This window comes from Papilio xuthus, unplaced genomic scaffold, assembly GCF_000836235.2.
Source record: "Papilio xuthus unplaced genomic scaffold, Pxut_1.1 DF828177.1, whole genome shotgun sequence".
NCBI lineage: Eukaryota > Metazoa > Arthropoda > Insecta > Lepidoptera > Papilionidae > Papilio > Papilio xuthus.
Window position 1 is genome coordinate 4,009,486 of NW_013530472.1, and position 17,956 is coordinate 4,027,441.

Here is a 17,956-nt window from a genome sequence, read left to right on the forward strand (position 1 = left end):
GCAATTTTTTAAGATTACATTTTAGTCGTAGCTAAAAGATACTTACTATTTGCTAAGGATAATTGATATCTTATATCTTTAAATGAGCAGTTCTTGGATATATATATATATATCTCGGAATCGGCTCCAACGATTTTTATAAAATTTAGTATAAAGCGGGTTTCGGGGGCGATAAATCGATCTAGCTAGGAATCAAATTTAGAAAATGTCATTTTATTCGTGTTTTATCGATAATCAACTTAAACATAAACTTAACTTTTTCTATCGGTAAGATCGAAAAATATTATTCATATTTCATCATTTTATTAGTAATTTGTACTTAAATATAATTTCCAAAACACAATTTAAAAAAAATACCGAGCAAAGCTCGGTCATCCAGATTTTTTTTAATTAAATGATTATACTTGTAAAACTTTAAAGCATCATTAAACACGTAATTATTCTAATTAAAACTTCAGTCTATTAAAATTTCATTTATTTTGCAAATTAAGTACATTAAAAGAGAAGATTTTAGGTAAAAACTTTGTTAACGAACGGTCGTTATCTGTATAAGAAATAATAATCATAAACAGGATAACAAGCCGTTACATACTAACCTATATCACGCAACTCCAAAGCTTTCTTATAAAAGTATTCCCGGATTCAAGGAGAGAATTTTGGATGCAAAAATCCCAGGTATGTATCACTACATACAACAATGTAACAAGTTCCTTTCCGTATAGAATAAAACAAACAAGTACAGATCACAACTTACAAACTCGCAGCAATAGTACAGGAACAAAGGGGCGACGGGAATTATTTAAACATCGCTTGAGGGCAAAAAAGGGAACGCGTTATCTGTCTGAGTGAATAAATCGCCGGGGCTAAAGTCGGAACAGAAAAAAATATTGCGAAATTTCCGCACCACGTTATGTGGCTGTAGGCATTTGAATACGATGTTAGGGAGCACTTTCATTAGTCGATAACTTGATCTCTATACATCATCAACCTGCTCTTATCCCTATGGATGGTCGGCACAGTATATACTGCTCTATACATCTCTATCAGCCGTCATATCTGAATCTACCCCCTTCCTACGCATATCCTTTTTCACACAGTCATGTCATACTTTTTTTGGTCTTCTTCTACCTTTGTAGCCATCCAAAAAAAAAAAAAAAAAGCCATCCATATTCAATCTCATTACTTTTTTACTTATATCATCATCATCCCTCCTCATTACATGTCAAAACCACGCTAATCTTTTACTCCTCAATTTCTCGATCACTGGCGCTACTTTCAAACTTCCTCTAATATACATTTTAAAATTTATCCTTTCTTGTCCACCTTACAAATTGGTCGCTATACAGCATGTATGATTAAAAAGTCTTGCATGCAAGAACCCTTTTCATTAGTAGTTAAGGCTCGCATGCGGTGGATGAAAGTTCTTACTTTACCTTACCACGCATTAAACTTGCCAACTAAGTCCCAGCATGACATTTGCTTTACATCGTCCGATCATTTTAGTTGTTAGCCTGTATGCGGGGATTTCACGCATACGGTATAACAACCGAATCATCGACTATCGACTGTGCCCTTATATTGATTTGATAGTTTAGCAGTTGTACTCAAAAAGTCCGAGTTTAAAGTCGCAAAAAGTTTAGACAAGATACCAATTATCCTACCAACAGTAAACCAACAAATAATTTTAACCTTTTCTGCGTGTCTAAGTATAACTATTATTTAATTCCAGGTACTATTCATTATGTCTAAGGAAAAATAATGGTTAAGTAATTAAAAACTTTTAAAAGCAAAGATAAATTAAAAATGCAAGTCGGTATTCGTTCTTTCGCCACATCAGCGTAGGAATTTATTTTATTACTGCAGTTAATTCTTTATCACGAGTTCGCCAAACGACCACATAGCTATTTAAACTAGATTCTTTTACTTTTTAACTTTCCGTATTCCTGCACCTTTGCCGTCTTCTCCTCCGCGGTTAATTAAAAATATTTAATATTTTATTTCTAGTTGTCTTATTTATTTTTACTTTGTTTATTAAATTTGTTTGAATTAATAATAAACTATTTAATAAAACTAATTAATTAAACTACCAAAATAATACTATAAACTATATACTAAAACTAAACTAACTAACTAACTTTATTTCTTATTAAATTTATTCTGTTAGAATGGCTAGATTCTATCGGCTTGTTTTCATATCACCCATAGTTCAGATCGCACACTAAGCGAGTCCCTGGTACTACTTTACTTAGGCTCTTACTAAATGTATACTAAGAGAAAGTAAAAACACTGCTCTTTACTAAGTTTTGTTCTTTAATTAAAGTTCTAGATTGTTATTGAAAATCCAATGTAATCTAAAGCAATAGACCATATTAAAGTGCATAAGTTATGACCCTTTATAAGTAAAATGGTTGCAACTTACGCCAAACGTAGTACCGGACGGAAGTTCCCATGTGAAGCAACGTTAAAGCACATCATAGCAGCTTACTTAACTTCAAGCGTCGTTGAGCGCGCGTATATCTTCACGATGGCCGCTCCGTTTCTCTCCACGAGCTCAACAGCTCGTGTCTCGACTTTAGCTTCGGTTATTAGCAATCTTAAAGCTATATTCTCAAAGTTATGGTCATAATGTTCCGCTTTGGAATATGAAAATTTTCCTCGCATATATTCTGATAGTGCACGATTTATTAGTGGAAATATGGTAGGTTATTTGACTTAATTTTAATTTACTGTTATAGTCAACTCCGGAAATCTGATCAAGCAGTCTATAACGCTAAGTTCTAATAAATGTTTAGTACTTTAGTACATAACAAATACCACCTAATTTTATAGACAAATATATCACTGATTCCTGGTTGATAGCGAACTAAAATCTTACTAATATTATAAATGCGATTGTTTAGTTGATGGATGGATGTATCCAGAACGGTTGAGCGGATCTCGATGATATTTTATTTGGCATATAATAGAGCATAGTCTAGAACAGTGGTTTCCAAACTTATTTTGTCTACTGCCCACTTTGAGAATAAATATTTTTTAGCGCCCTCATATTTTCACATATTTAAAAAATCAATATAACTTCAAATTAAATTAATTAATTATTGTGACCTATATATTACCTATATTAAAGAACTCTAAACGAAACTTTTATAATACTATACCCGCAATTTGAGCCCTGCAGCGCCCACAAGGGGGCGTTATCGCCCACTTTAAGAAAGACTGGTCTAAAAGTACACAGTAGGCTTATTAAGAATTTTATGCAAATTCTGAGTGCACGTAGTCGCGGACAAAACATGCTAATAAATTATCTATGTTATATTGTGGTTTTCGTTGTTGACTCTGTTTATACCAGTTATGAAAGAGGCATGAAATAATTATTATTAATGAATCTATCAAAAGTAACAGCATCAAGTTAGGATGATGTATGTGCGGTTGTCCGTTCCAGTTATACAGTACTTAATTGCTTTTCGCAGATGATGAAAAGTTCACATGAAAATTGGAAAACCACCGTCCCGACATGTTGATGGATTGGTACCCACTCCGGTGATTGGCGGACGAATGTTGTTTTTTTTAATTTACTCGTCCTGTCTGTGGCATGGCAATGTCAAATTGTGCATTTTTTCCGCATTTGAATTTAAAATTTAATTCCGTCAAATCGTTTTTGACCAACTGTTGTTGCGCATTCGATTTTTATGTTCTTTTTTAAAAGTATTGTAATGGTTCATATCATATTTTAACTTCAGTGACGCCATTCGAATGTAGCTTTCAAATATTTTGTTTATGTTTAAAATTCTATGTTATTCCAATCTGAAATAGTTTGCTTAATCGTTAAGACTAAAAAAATAGACATGATGAGAAAATAAAGCTCAATACTAAAACCTTTTGAATATTTGAAATTACTTTAGAAATATTTTCACTATTCGCCTTCAAACGTACAAAGAATGGAGATATTGAAATGTCATGTACAAAGAATAGTAAAAATGTGAACCGAATGTACGATAGAAAAATATAATATCGAGCAAAATATTTGTGAGCGAAGGCGCTCGCGGGCGGGGTTTGGCTGAAATCCGTTTCAATTTTCTGCATCGCGGCCGAAGATTGGAGTTGTGACTCGTCGAATTTTCCACTGGACTTGAGACTTTGACTCGGTCCCTTCGCACGTAAATAACGAGTGGACCTGTCTAAGCGGAGCGAAACTAAATTGGTACGGCTTTGAACGCTTGTACCCTTGAAGGTCCACCTCAGGAGTAACAGATGATCACCGGCTTGAACATAGTTTGAATAAAAATTATTAAAATTGAAAAGTATAGTTGTAAAAAGATGCATAATTTAAAAACCATTATTGTTACTGCTTTAGTTAATTCTTATACTCAACGTCACGAATGTCACATTAACTGATGGAAGAGGAATTAAAATGTTTGCATACTAAGAACTTATCGAAAGTCGTTTGAATTTTATTTTCATCAAATAGTCAGTTCCCATAAAAACTTTTGACATTCATCTGAAGTTTTTATTATAATTTTAAGAAGTATATAAAGAGAGGGAATAAAAACATTTACAAAGCCTTATGCTATCCAAGTTAAAAAAAGATTCCTCGTCTGGTCTCCGTCCCCAGGGTAGAATAAGATTATGAACAACGATCTAAATAGCTAACTATTTTAAAGATGCGAAGTTTCAGCTCAGTGGGTCAGTGGGGAGCGCTTAAGTCGTTAGATTACGTGTTAGAAAAGGTCTGTATTAACATTAAAAACGTATAATAGGCTTTTTCTACTAGTTTAATTGTTTGTGTTCGGTTTAAACATTTCAATTAAAATTAAATGGTATTTACCGTGGTATGGTATGGTCCATAGCTCCAAACATGTTATTGTCACCTGAGATTCGTTACTGTACTGGACTAAAGTAGCCGTCATAAATTAAATTCTGTTTCCTTATTTTATACTAGTCTGCTTTCATACTACAAGTTTAAATTATTAATATTATTATTATAAAATTTTTATGATCCTCTAAAAGATAAAATATGCTTAAACTTAATACCATTTACTTCTCTCGTCGTTATACTTCACGTTTTAAGTCTTACAGTAGACGTCCGTTTTGCGCGGCGGTCGGGCGATAAATGACCGAGACGCAAGGAAGCGACGAGCCTGTTTAAATATTAACAAACTACCCACGTTACGGATTCAAATGTAGCAGTTTATTGCTGTGGCTCATGACTTCTCAGTGTTTACTGATCGTATGCCTGGTTTAAGGATAACAGAATATTTGAAATTCAGTTTGAAATTACACTTAACATTTAAAATTAAATAGTTAAAAAAATCTTCCTTTTCTTTTAGTTCTCACAATTTCAAACGAAAAGTGAAGGTCAATCGATAAAAGTTTAAAAGTGGCATTGTAAAGAATTGCTTTTAGAAACATTTTAACAGTTCCAACTTCACAGGTGGTTTCATTGGGCACAGGTGTGGCACAAACTGAGGTGATTCCGCCAAGTTTGGAATGTTCGTAACGGTGTAATAGGCTGCCATGCCGGAGGAATGCCGCGTCTAATGGAAGCTTCGCCATGATCGTGTGTCATTTACTTTATTATAAGGACGGAAATGTAGTACAAAAGATAAGATATAAAATCGCCTGTCAATTTGTAGTAAGAGCTTTGATATTTTTCTTATGAATTTTGCTTTTTAATTTTATGGTCTGTAGAAATTATACAAAAATTTGATAATATTTAAATGAATAAAAGATATTTTAACATATTTCTTTGTAATTTGTAGCTCGCAATTGACAAATTAAAATTGATTAATATATAAATTAATTGACAAAATCGTAAAATACCCATCGATTTTTGTACAGGTTTTAAAAATCTAGACGTATAGACAATAGTAAATCAAAAATCAGTTCGCTCGTTCTCGACAAATCCCTGCTTTTGAATAGAATAACGTACTGGAACAAACGTTTACAGGGCTGGACTAGCTCGGGGCCGCTCTGAAGGCTGCAAGTGGCTACTGCAGAATTATTTATTAAAAGCCGTTGCCTTTGTTCAGGGCTGTCGCAAAACCGGGTCGCAACGGGTATTATTCTATGCTAGCCGCCTAAGTTAATGTAACGCGACATATTAGAGATTTTTAAACGAATAAAATATTATTTGTTTATTCATAGTGGATTAGCGACACCGTCCGCGCGGAATTAAAGAAAACATAATAAGTAGAATATGTGTTCTTCTAGACTATGTTCTATATGTTATCCAAATTTCATCGAGATCCATTCAGCCGTTCCATCATCCATCCTTATCCAAACATTCGTTTTTATTTTATTAATAAGGTTTTAATAAAAATAACATAATAATAAATGTGCTACGTAACCGTGCGCTTTAAACAAGCACATTTAATTAAAATTATCCTAATATTATTACGTTTATACATTGTTTTGCGTCATCCCTATGTTAGTTTGCATCAATCATGCAGGGATGGCGCCATTGTCGCCTTTGCGGTGCGAGACAGGCACATATATAACAAGCCCTGTACCTTCGCACCAGCTGGTATTTACACTGAAATACTACGTTCACTCGGCCTATGTATTTATGTTACTATGTATACCGTTTTTATTTACTTTCAGAACAGTATAATAACTAAAACTCAACTGTAATAGAACTCATTTAGAGTTAAGCTCACAAGTATATCACGCATTTTATTGCAATACTAAAGGTCGCCTGCGATTCCGTCCACATGGAATTAAAAACAAGCAAAATTAGTAGCCTATGTGTTCTTCCAGACTATGTTCTACATCTATGCCAAATTTCAGCAAGATCCCGACGGCGGTTCTCGAGATACCTTCAAACAATCATCCATCCATCCATCTAAAGAGTGGCGTTTACAATATTAGTAAGATTAATAACTTTGTATTGTGTACAAAGATTAAATAAATAAATAAATTACTTCTTTACCATTTGTTTTTTTCAATATATTTATAAATTAATTGAATCATTCATTAAAATTAGTCAATCATTCAATAAGGAAAGGAGCAGAAAGGCAAAATAGTGGTAGAGCCCGCTTTAACATCTTCGCACGAATTGGCCCGGCTTGCCCGGTGAAATACCACGACCCAACACAGAAGACAGGCGTCAAGTGGAAGCAATTCCGCGTTTCGTCTGATGGGTGTGCGTTTCGGAGGCCTAATTTAGTCCTCTTTCCCTTCCCACCCTTCTTCTTATAAGGAAAGGATGGGAAGTGGAAATGGACTTTCCGGATGAGAGGATGCATGGTAATGGAAAATATAAAAAAAAATATTTTCTTTCTGTGTATCCTCTCTTACGTCGATGAAAGGTAGGCAACGCATATGAAATAGCGTATGTCTATGGGCAACGGTCGCTTCGCTATTTCAGCGATTTCAGGTGGCCGCTCGCTCGTTTGCCACCTTATGATATAAAAAAAAACGATTTATGTTCATAGAACTGATTCTAATCAAAGTTATTATAAACCATAAAGACATATATAACTTGGTATTGCTTGTTTTATATATTTGTCCCTTTCAATCCACTTAGTTCGCAGTAGACAGCCTATAAACAAACAGTAAAACATCACTACATGTTGTGTAATGCTTGCCGAATGTCGGATCTCTCATAAACACCCGCCGTCGGCAGTTTGCACAACAAATGTCAATAAAATTGACGGCCTCTTTGTGACACTCTGACCCGAATGTATCTGTCGTGTTATTGTGTTGTATTGATACGATGAGTATACATAGCTCATTTGTCGACTGGAAATGACTTCGGATGTTTGAAAATATTTTGTAAGAAAACCTTTCTTTTATATGAGACTTCCCAAAATAAATATAATATAGCACATTGATCTTCTTTTGTTTTTTCTCGTATTTAGTTCTATTAATTTAATTCAATAGGACTTATCTTGATTTTGCATTTGAAGTGAAGTATCAATGACAGATGTCAAATGTAAATTGTAGCTTTTTGCAAAACGTTTTTAATCATGATAAACCTATTTATACTCTTTAATGTAATAGTGAACCGGAAACGTCTATTTGAATTGTAAAATAAAGTCATAATAAAATATGAAGTCGGAAACTCTTATGTTAATTTTAAGTCTAATTAAAACCATGGTCACCCTAGTCAACTGTACGGGTGACATATGAGCCGGACAGTTCTCATAAGTCGTGTGAAAGTCGTAAACATGCCGTCGCCCCTGTCCCCGACTTGACGGAATATTTGGCGATCTTACGCCGACTTTGACTTAATTAAATGGGAATTGTTGAACTCCTCAAATTAAATTCGAGAGGATAAGTTATGCGGCGCGATCCGAACTTTCACTCTCAATGTTCTCTGGACGTAAGTACGATACGATTGAAATCTTGATTAATGCAATGAGTGGTCTACATAGAAATGAGAATTAATAGTAGAAGTATTCATGTATATCCTTTTGACTATTGCTTACTGACTTTATTATATATCATTAGGTGGCAAACGAGCAATTGACCACCCTGGATTCGCCGAAATAGTGAAGTACCCACTGGAGATAGACATACGTAATTGCAAATGCGTTGCCTACTTTCAATCAACGAACGACGCGCAGAAAGGGAATATTTCCCACTCCCATGCGCCCCCATGCTCTGTCAAATCTTCTTCCCTTCTAGATGTTGCCGCTTAGTATGATGAAACAAGCTTCTAAAATGGAGATGTAATAAATATTTTTACTTAAAGATTCTGCCAAAATACTTTAGCGTAACTCGTAATTATAAAATCTTACCACAAAAATAGTTCCAGACAACTTTAGCTATTTATATGTACGTTGAAAGTTGCTCATATTTATATTAAATGGACATAGAGTTTCCATTAACTATATCGTTATATTCCATTCTCTTCGCTCATAGACAACGGACGTTCGAATATGTAGCGATCCCCACGAGGCCTCCGACATGTCTATGCTTAAATTAAACTTTGCACAGATAATAAAGTGTAGGAGGCATTTTGTAAAGGAATTTTCATTTCCATACTAATCGAATAATTTCGCACAGAATACAAAAATGAACGTTACTACTGACAATACATTTATTATATTCGCAAACTAACTAAAATTATTTCAAAGAGAATACTGATTTTTAATCACTAAGTAAACCAAAGTTAAACCAGCCCCTAACTTGAAAGCTTACTGTCTAAGCCACACACTGGATCGGGATAAGCAAGAGTTATATCTGACTACGTTTGTGCCACCTTAGAGGATGTGGAAATAAGCAAACCTAACGCAGACGTTATACGTAATGATCCACCAATTCTAGACCCTAGAGTAGAAATATATAGAATAAAAATATAATAGAACAAGCTGTCGCCCGCGACTGCGTGTGCGCGAAATTAAAGAAAAATTAGTAGCCTATGTGTTCTTCCAGGCTATGTTTTGTATGTATGCTAAATTTCATCGAGATCTGTTCAGTCTTTCTAGAGGTACCTTCAAACAAACATCCATCCATCCAACTATCCATCCAAATATTCCCATTTATAATATTACTATTATTAGTATCAGTAAGATTAAAATAAGAATAAATATACTAGCCTATTTGGTTAGCAGCGAGTGGATTTTACCATATAAAAAACTTACTGCCTCATGTAGAGTCGAGTAATAGTCACTTAAGGAGCCCTTACTGTAGATTTCTTCATCAATTACAAAACGACTCTTTATGCAGATATTTATAAACTTATTTTAAAATTTAATTACTTCATTGCAATCTGATTTGCAAAACGCGAAAATTTTAATGATTAAATTCATGTGAATTCAATGAACTTAATTGAGCTGCAGCGCTTTAAATACATAATAAAAGGACGTATCGATGTATTTTTATGTTGATGAGACATGAACAAAATTTAAGGTTAATGAGCCGTAATGAGCCTTGTTTTATATTGAAATTGTACTTCGACAATTGAATCCAGAATTACGATTAAAGAAATTATGATATAAAATTAACCAATTATTTAAATTGAAAAACACATTAATAACATCTTATTTCTTAAATGTCACTATGTTGTGATTAATCGTGAGTTTCTGAAACTAAAATCTCCGTTTAAAAGATATTGTTATCTCTGTTTTGTCAAAGATAATGACAGGGATGACTATAGAGTTTTATATAGAGATTTTGGTCTCAGAATCCCACGGTAAGTTATAATATATTATTAAGAACTATTAACAGTTAATTATTAAGAATATAACGAAATAACTATTTATATCTGTATGGACATATTATGCGGAGAGATAATTTCATAGGCAAAAAAGTAATGAGATTGAATGTCTACAAAGAGGAAGATCAGAGAAAGTATGGATGGATTGTGTGAAAGAGGATATGCGTAAGGGAGTGTATTCAGATATGACGGCTGATAGAAATGTATGGAGGAGTAGTACATACTGTACCGACCCGTAGACAAGGACAGGTTGATGATGTATTCATTGTAAAGCGAAGTTCCAAGATCCTTTTTTTTTCTTAGAATTTTTTTCTTAAAACTGTAGCAATAAATCAGTGACGAAAATGCTTTTTCGCCTGATGAAATAAACTTTTCAAATACAATCTAATTCCTTCCCCAACATGTGTAAACGTATATCAGTGTTACATTTGCAAGCAACCACCCTTTTCACCGCGCCGCCTCCCGCCCCCATCCCCTCGTGCCTTAGAAACCGCACGAATACTCGCTCTTACATAACAATAATGCCCTTTCTACAGCCTCCCTGATAAATAGCTCTGATACATAACTATACAAATCCGTACAACGCTCAAATGCCACGTGGTTCAATAAATTACGACTTTAAGAAAAGCGCCATCTGTTGGGTGGCGGACGAATTGTTTCGGGAACTGAAACTGTGCTAGCGAAATGTTTGGATGTGGCATCTGGGAATCGCTTCTCCCCAATAGATGGCGTTAGGTGAAACAAATAATCAAGTGATCTTTTTTTTGTTGCAGCTTTCGGAGCTGGAACAGCGGGTTCTGGAAGCCGAGGGCAGAGCAGAAGAAGCGGAGGACAAGGTATGTTGGATTTTTTTTCTTTTTAACTCTAGATACTAAGGTATTTAGATTATTATTGTATCTATTAATTAATAAAAACAATAAGAATATAAATACCATTTCATTTATTTTTTTAAAAAGCCTAAAAAATAAACAAAAAATTAAGACTTAACTAAGCAACCTAAGTCATGTTTTAGTGGCAAATACAATTCTATTCAATTAACAACAATTAACAACAAGGCTATAGTGCACTTTCCTGTTTAACTAGCAAGGAGGATATTCAACTTTAATTTCAAAGTGAAGTTCCACAAGTTAGGATTAAGTGAGCATAAAATTTCACACTACGGATGAGATGTACTAACGTACTTGTAAGCGAAGTAGCATTGCAACGCTTTCCACTCGACTTATTCTTACATATAGAACTACAAGACAGGACAAAACGAAATAAATTTTGTTAAATATACGTATATTTATGTATTCCTATTCTCAGGTCGAATCAGACAAGAATAATTCTAGAAATATCAGCAATTAATAATTTAAAATGACAATTTGTAATGTAAAACCCTTACTAAGCATTTCAATCGGGTTTTAAAGTTCGTAATATTTCACAATAGGTGTAGAAAAATAACTTCAAATTATATACTGACCAACTGTCGCCTATGACTCCGCCCAACTTAGTACCCTGCAGTTACCTTCGAACATCCATCCTTCCATCTATCCAAACATTCGCATTTATTATATAATATTAGTAAGATAAATAATAAGCAATAACTTAACACGTTATTGTCCAAAAACAGAATCCCTCGCTACGAGACGTGCAAGTCAGAGGAGAGTCAACAAAAAACGAACAAAACACGATCATTAATCCTCTCCGGGCCCCAGGCCGTCGGCAGAGCTTTTTGTTTGAAAATATAACTACACTTACAACGCCCAGTTATATGAAACTGTATACAGAGTTAAACCGCTTTTCCACTAAGTAGCTCCGCGACTTTGATCGCGGGTTTACTTTTTACAAGCTTTTATTTAGTTTCCTATCCCGATGTTTGTTATCAAATCTTGCGAATTAAATTTGAACCACTTCCCGTTTACTCATTGAACTGAAATTTTGTGTATCCCATTTCCATTAGTGAAATCGCGCTTATGGAAAAAAGAAACTTGCTATCGCTTTGTGTGATTCTTTGCTTATCGATATTTATTCATAAAACATCATACGAATAGACTAAAGAATAAAAAAATAGAATAAAGGTTTGAATTATCTCGAACTTTATTTAGTAGTCACATTTTTAATTACTTTGTAGGCTCAATTTACGAGCAGATAAAAATCCATGAACATCGTTTATTGCCCGATCGGACCAATAAAACTGTCAGCGTTTATTAACAAATTTCGATGTGCGCTAAATTTATTAATTTTCCATGGGAACTTCAGCGTAATTAAATGAATATCAACTTTATTGCCGCATTCAGAATCAGTTTAATGGTTTCCAAAGGATTTAGTGGAAAACTATGAGAAAAAGTAAAGGCTTTCTTAAGTAACCGTCACACGATTCTGAGTATGACATACTGTCTTGCATGCACCGGCTTTGACTGACCCGATGCAAACAGATTCTTTATAAATTCACTAGCTGTCGCGGAATTTAAAAAAAAAACTTAATTAATAGCCTCTGTGTTCTTTCATCCGTTCAGCTATTCTAGAGATATCTTCAAACAATCATCCATCGATCCATCTAAACATTCGCATTTATAATATTAGTAAGATTTTTGTTGAAATGAGGGTGTTGGAACAAATTATGTTTTTCCAGTGTCCAGCTTGTTTTTTTAATATACAATTAAATAAATGAAAAAACTAGATGAATGTTTATGTGCTTACCAAATAAATAACTACTACTATGCATTATACTAATAACGACTATTTTGCTATTTTTCATATCGTATAAATTGTATGATGGTAGAATATATTCATATTCAATCATACAGAGAGTTTTAAGGTGTCGACTTAGAACATCGTAAAGGGCCCTTTATTGTGGCACATTTGTTAAAGTACGCTACAACTGCGAAGTGGGGGAACACAGTCCAGGGGATTTTGCAAGGGGTGCAGATACCGTTAGCAAAACACATATGGTAGTTGTATTAAATTACGTTGATACAATTATTCATACAATCAAACTCTATTAAGCGATCTATATGTACACATTACAACCTCCATTTCAATCCAATGTTATATTATTCGTAGTGACTTAGGTCAATCAAGAAAATATGGTAAACATAATGGCAAAATTAAGTACAAATTAAATCAACTTCGAATATAATCTTTATGTAGATATTAACTTAGTTGAATATATCGTTGAATAATTGAATGTACATTTTCTGCTGACGTTACAAAGAGAGTACGTACTGCACACAATTGCACAGCGCCCGCCGATCCTCGGGATACCGTTTATTGATTTTAGGTGTTGCATAATGATGACTCATTCCCACGTGTGGAATGTTTGACTACGGAATGCATTTACGTGACTCTTAATACAAACAATGTTTGAAATTGGAATTCTATTATTAAATATTTTGTTCGAATAATTTTATAAACCAACTGTCGTATACAACTCCGTACACGCGGAATTAGAAAAAAACTTAATTAGTAGCCTATGTGTTCTTCCAGACTATGTTCGTACATCTGTGCCTTTCATCGAGAGCCGTTCTGGAGATTCCTTCTAACAAACATACATCCATTGAAACATTCCCATTTATAATATTAGTAAGATACTAAGGAGTGAATTTAATATTATTATATCAGCCTCATTACAACGTTTTTAATATTAGTGACAATGATTTAAAATAATTATACACAAAACATGCAAATACTACTAACATCTACATATACAAAAATTATTACCCTACTTGGGGTTATGTAAATTTTAACGAATTTCTCAGACTATAAAAGTAGCTAAGAAATGCAAGATAGTGACGTAAAGTTCATTCATTAAATACGTAGTAAAAATAACCTAATTATGTACACACTGAACATTACGTTCTATAGAATTTAGGTCAAGGTTAGCGTAAGAATTCTAAATTTGAACTCTACATATTTTTTCTTCTTATAATTCTATGTTTAAATAAATTTAGCAGTAACTAATATATATTTCGCGGTCTCACGTGTATTAAAAAATTGTACTTTTTGTGGTCGCAATATTAAACGAGAACGCTTATCTTATAACAGAATCGATGACATAATAACCTCAACCCTAATATTATTCCTATTCCAACCTTCATCCCTAATATAACGTAGAGATAAATCTTGTCATACGATATTTAACTTTATATCATTGAATTAATAAAAACTATTTTCATTTAAATTAATCATCTAGCGTTGTTTTTTTTCTATCAAAAATCTGGTACTGGCAACAATAGTCACCCCGGATAGGGGGCCACCCTTTCACGCATGCGCATTGCATGTCGTAACTTCAGAGCTATACGCCAAGCCACCGTCCTAACTAACTTCACACCTAAACTGTATATACATAACAAATTTCTCTTGTTATTTTAATTGTAAAATAATAAAACATAACATCCTCATAATCCGTCTTTAAACGTGTAACGTTCGCGCTACGTTTTAAATTCATAGTTTTATTCATAGCTTTTGATGCGACGCGTTGTAAGCCAGTAATAAATGTGATCAATAGATTCTCTTATTAATTATTTGTGTTTAAACTAAGAAAACTCTTTCGCTACATTCAGTGTGTTCGGGCCTAAATAAAGCATCGAACTTTATATAACATTTTCACAGTTTTTCGTGTTATATATTTAGTAGGTTTACCGTCCTTGTGTCAGTGTTGATATGTCGAAACCTAATACATTGAAGGCACACAGATTGAGCGCTGAATTCGCTGAGAAACGAGCTCTTATGAAGAAGACAGATCCATCGAACACATAGCAATCACCAGTAAGTAAAGCTTTGAAACATGGCTTAATATTTTTAAAGCGCCACATTTAGTGAAAGAAAATCTTTGTTTTTTTTTCAGTAATCCATACTTATTATTATTCGATTAAAAATCAAATATAAGATGATAAGTTTAAAATATAATTTTTATTTTATTTTATAAAATTGACTAATAAATTACTCATTTAAAGTCTTAGTCTATATAAACAATAATATATTCAATCTTCTTCTTTCATAAAACCTAACATAAAATTATTAATTTATCCATTTGAATTTCCAAAAAAAACTCATCGATACCATAGATTTTTTATGTATTCCATTGTTTAGAGCTGTCAAATGTGTTATGTTTGTCTGGGAGTATAGTTACACTAGTGGACGTACAAACCGGAACTGCGGCACAAACTCCTACTTCCTTTGGCCTGATACAACACAATTTAACCCAGTCTACGCTAAAAATACATTAACGGTCAACACGAAAATCTGAATAGAAACGAATAACCTAACCCATATTTTCTGATACTCGTAGTGTCTAGTAAATTTGTAAGGCATTGGGCAATTTTTTGTCTTATCTGTGAATTTTGTATGAAATTTTTAGTTTGGTACTCGAATTTTCCGCAATGTTCATAGATATTTTTTTAATTTTTTAATTCTCAAACGAATTTTTAATTGTAAAGTTGGAATTAATGACAGTCGCCGTTTGGTTAGTGTTAGCATTTATTTATGTTTTCCGATGTCATTTTATTATAGCTTAAAAAACTAATATTTTGAAATTCGTAAAAAAACAAAACCTAGAAATAAAGTTAAATATTCATTCGAATTTATACCTACTTGAATCTTTATTCTACTCTGTTATTGAATTTACGAAGACCTTCAAAAAGTTCATCGTAATAACAATGGCTAACACATGTCATGTAATTCCAACATGGCCGCCGTAGCGTACAGCTGTTCGTACGCACGCGCGTTACTTTCCCGCCATCTTTGACAACGTAGCGTACGTAACTTGAAAACTACTATTTTAACTGATGTTATATCTATACTACTTACTATAACGACGGTCGTAATTATAGTACTGTTTAAGAATGAAATATAAACTACAGATGTGTTTTGGAATGATTCTAATTAGTGAAATGATAAGACATTAAAATAGGTTTGTAATGTAGAAACCAATCCCTGTTTGAATTCTAATTATGTCTCTAATTTCAAAGCGAATACTAGAGACGAACGTTAAGTTTAGAACTATTTTTTTGTTTATCTATGATGGAAATATTAAAGCTTTGAATTAGAACAGGATTGTCGTTCAGTCACATTGATTCGTCGACGATGTATATCTTTAGTTCACTATTTTTCTGCATCTAAGTTTTAGTCGAACAATGTTTTACGGTACAAAGCACTTAGCGTAACTACGAATCGATGTATAGTTCTCGTAGCGCTCTGAAGTGAGTCACAGTGCAATAACCTCACAGCCAGACAGATGGCGTACTAGATTGCGTGACCAGTTGCCCGATTAGTCGACAGATCGTAACAAATTGCTAGCTATTCTAATACCTTGATGATCTCTTGTTTACATTTGTATAGAAGTGTCGAGTTGATTACAAGGACGAATATTAGTAATGTGGATTTAAAAAGGTTGTATTTATAAGTTACTGGCTGCAATATAAACAATAAAGCCAAATATTGCAAAACTCTAAAAAAAAAACCTATAAATGTTAGATATATTATATATAACATTCCTCACAAATACTAATGTTATTTAGGCATTTATATAATCATAACATCTATTAAACCTGCAATGCAACACTTTTATCTCTGTAACGGTCATTAAATTGGCTCGAAACCAGAAAATAGACACTAGAAAATAACACTGCAGAAATTTGGCAACAACTTTCATTTCAGTTGTTCTCTGCTTTCTTTTCTTTTGATCAATTGACCTTACTGTTCAATATTAAAAGATTACATATACAATCACGATTTACATTTCTTATACTAAACGTACACTAAGGCCCTCCTATAGTAAACATTTAAGGACTATGTGTACGGCACTTGTTTGTGAGTCATATTCAAAGCTGGGAAAGCCCTTCTGATTGCATGTACAAATCAAGACAGGTATCCGTATTGACGTTTACAAATATCGTTTTCGTAATTTTTACTTTAGACCACCTGTCACGTATCCATTTATCACGTGATTTTTGCAACTTTTTGACCCCCACCCCCACTTGGTGGTATTTTATACACTTAAGATACACTAAAATAGGTAAACATCAGATGGCAGGAGAATCTAGGTCATTTATGGTCCAGAAGTAAATTTTTAAACTTTAATTTTAACGTATCTTTTTTGAAAATTAAAACTTTGTATCTGTTATACTTAATTCTCGTCACATAGGCTCTCGGGTCACTGAGTAAAGCACGTTAACGCACCTTCGAGTATTTATGAGGCGTGTAATCAATATTACACGCTTACAATGCGATATAAAGAGGACTACATTAAATAAGCGTCGCTAGACTTTAACACGCTCAATGCTACTATGATTTTCTTTTTATGAAGTGAACAAGGCTCGTAGTACCAACTTAAGCGCTAAATCTCTCTTTCTGAAATTACTAACATGTTTTATATTAATTCGTGACAAAGACAATACCTAATCAAAGTTACTAAACCTTCATGAATTTGGATAATCATTTGCATAAAAATATTTCTAGCAGTTACAATAACTTTTATAAATAAAATACGCAATTTAACAAAAATACATAATTCATGAGATCTGTAGGGAGGAATTGCACATTTCCGTAGATTTCCGAACGTAAACTCAGGTCGTTGGCCGCACGTGTCGACGTTATAAATTTTAAATATTTCCTCTACTGCTGATATAGAAATTATTTTATTTATTTCAACCACACCTTTGGTAATAATTATAAAAAGATAAATGTAAACGAATAGTTTTCATTAAAAAATGGAATATAATCTTAATTTTTCAAAATAACCTTACAAACAAGTGCATTCGCTTCGAGGCGATTCCGTAGCGTACTTCAAAAATGTCTAGAACTGACAATAAC

At 33.3% G+C, this 17,956-nt stretch overlaps 1 protein-coding gene across 10 annotated transcripts in view; it reads left to right on the plus strand.

Moving 5' to 3' along the window:
• Nucleotides 1-17,956, plus strand: part of LOC106113776 (uncharacterized protein CG43867) — a 219,118-nt gene that overhangs the window by 170,596 nt on the left and 30,566 nt on the right. For 9 of the 10 annotated variants that reach the window (XM_013306729.1, XM_013306730.1, XM_013306735.1 and 6 more), the window contains one exon: nucleotides 10,936-10,998. In XM_013306729.1, the coding sequence (XP_013162183.1) occupies nucleotides 10,936-10,998 (63 nt within the window). Of the gene's footprint in view, nucleotides 1-10,935; nucleotides 10,999-14,572; nucleotides 14,912-17,956 lie in introns of those variants that run through there. The other variant, XM_013306739.1, reaches the window with a different exon arrangement.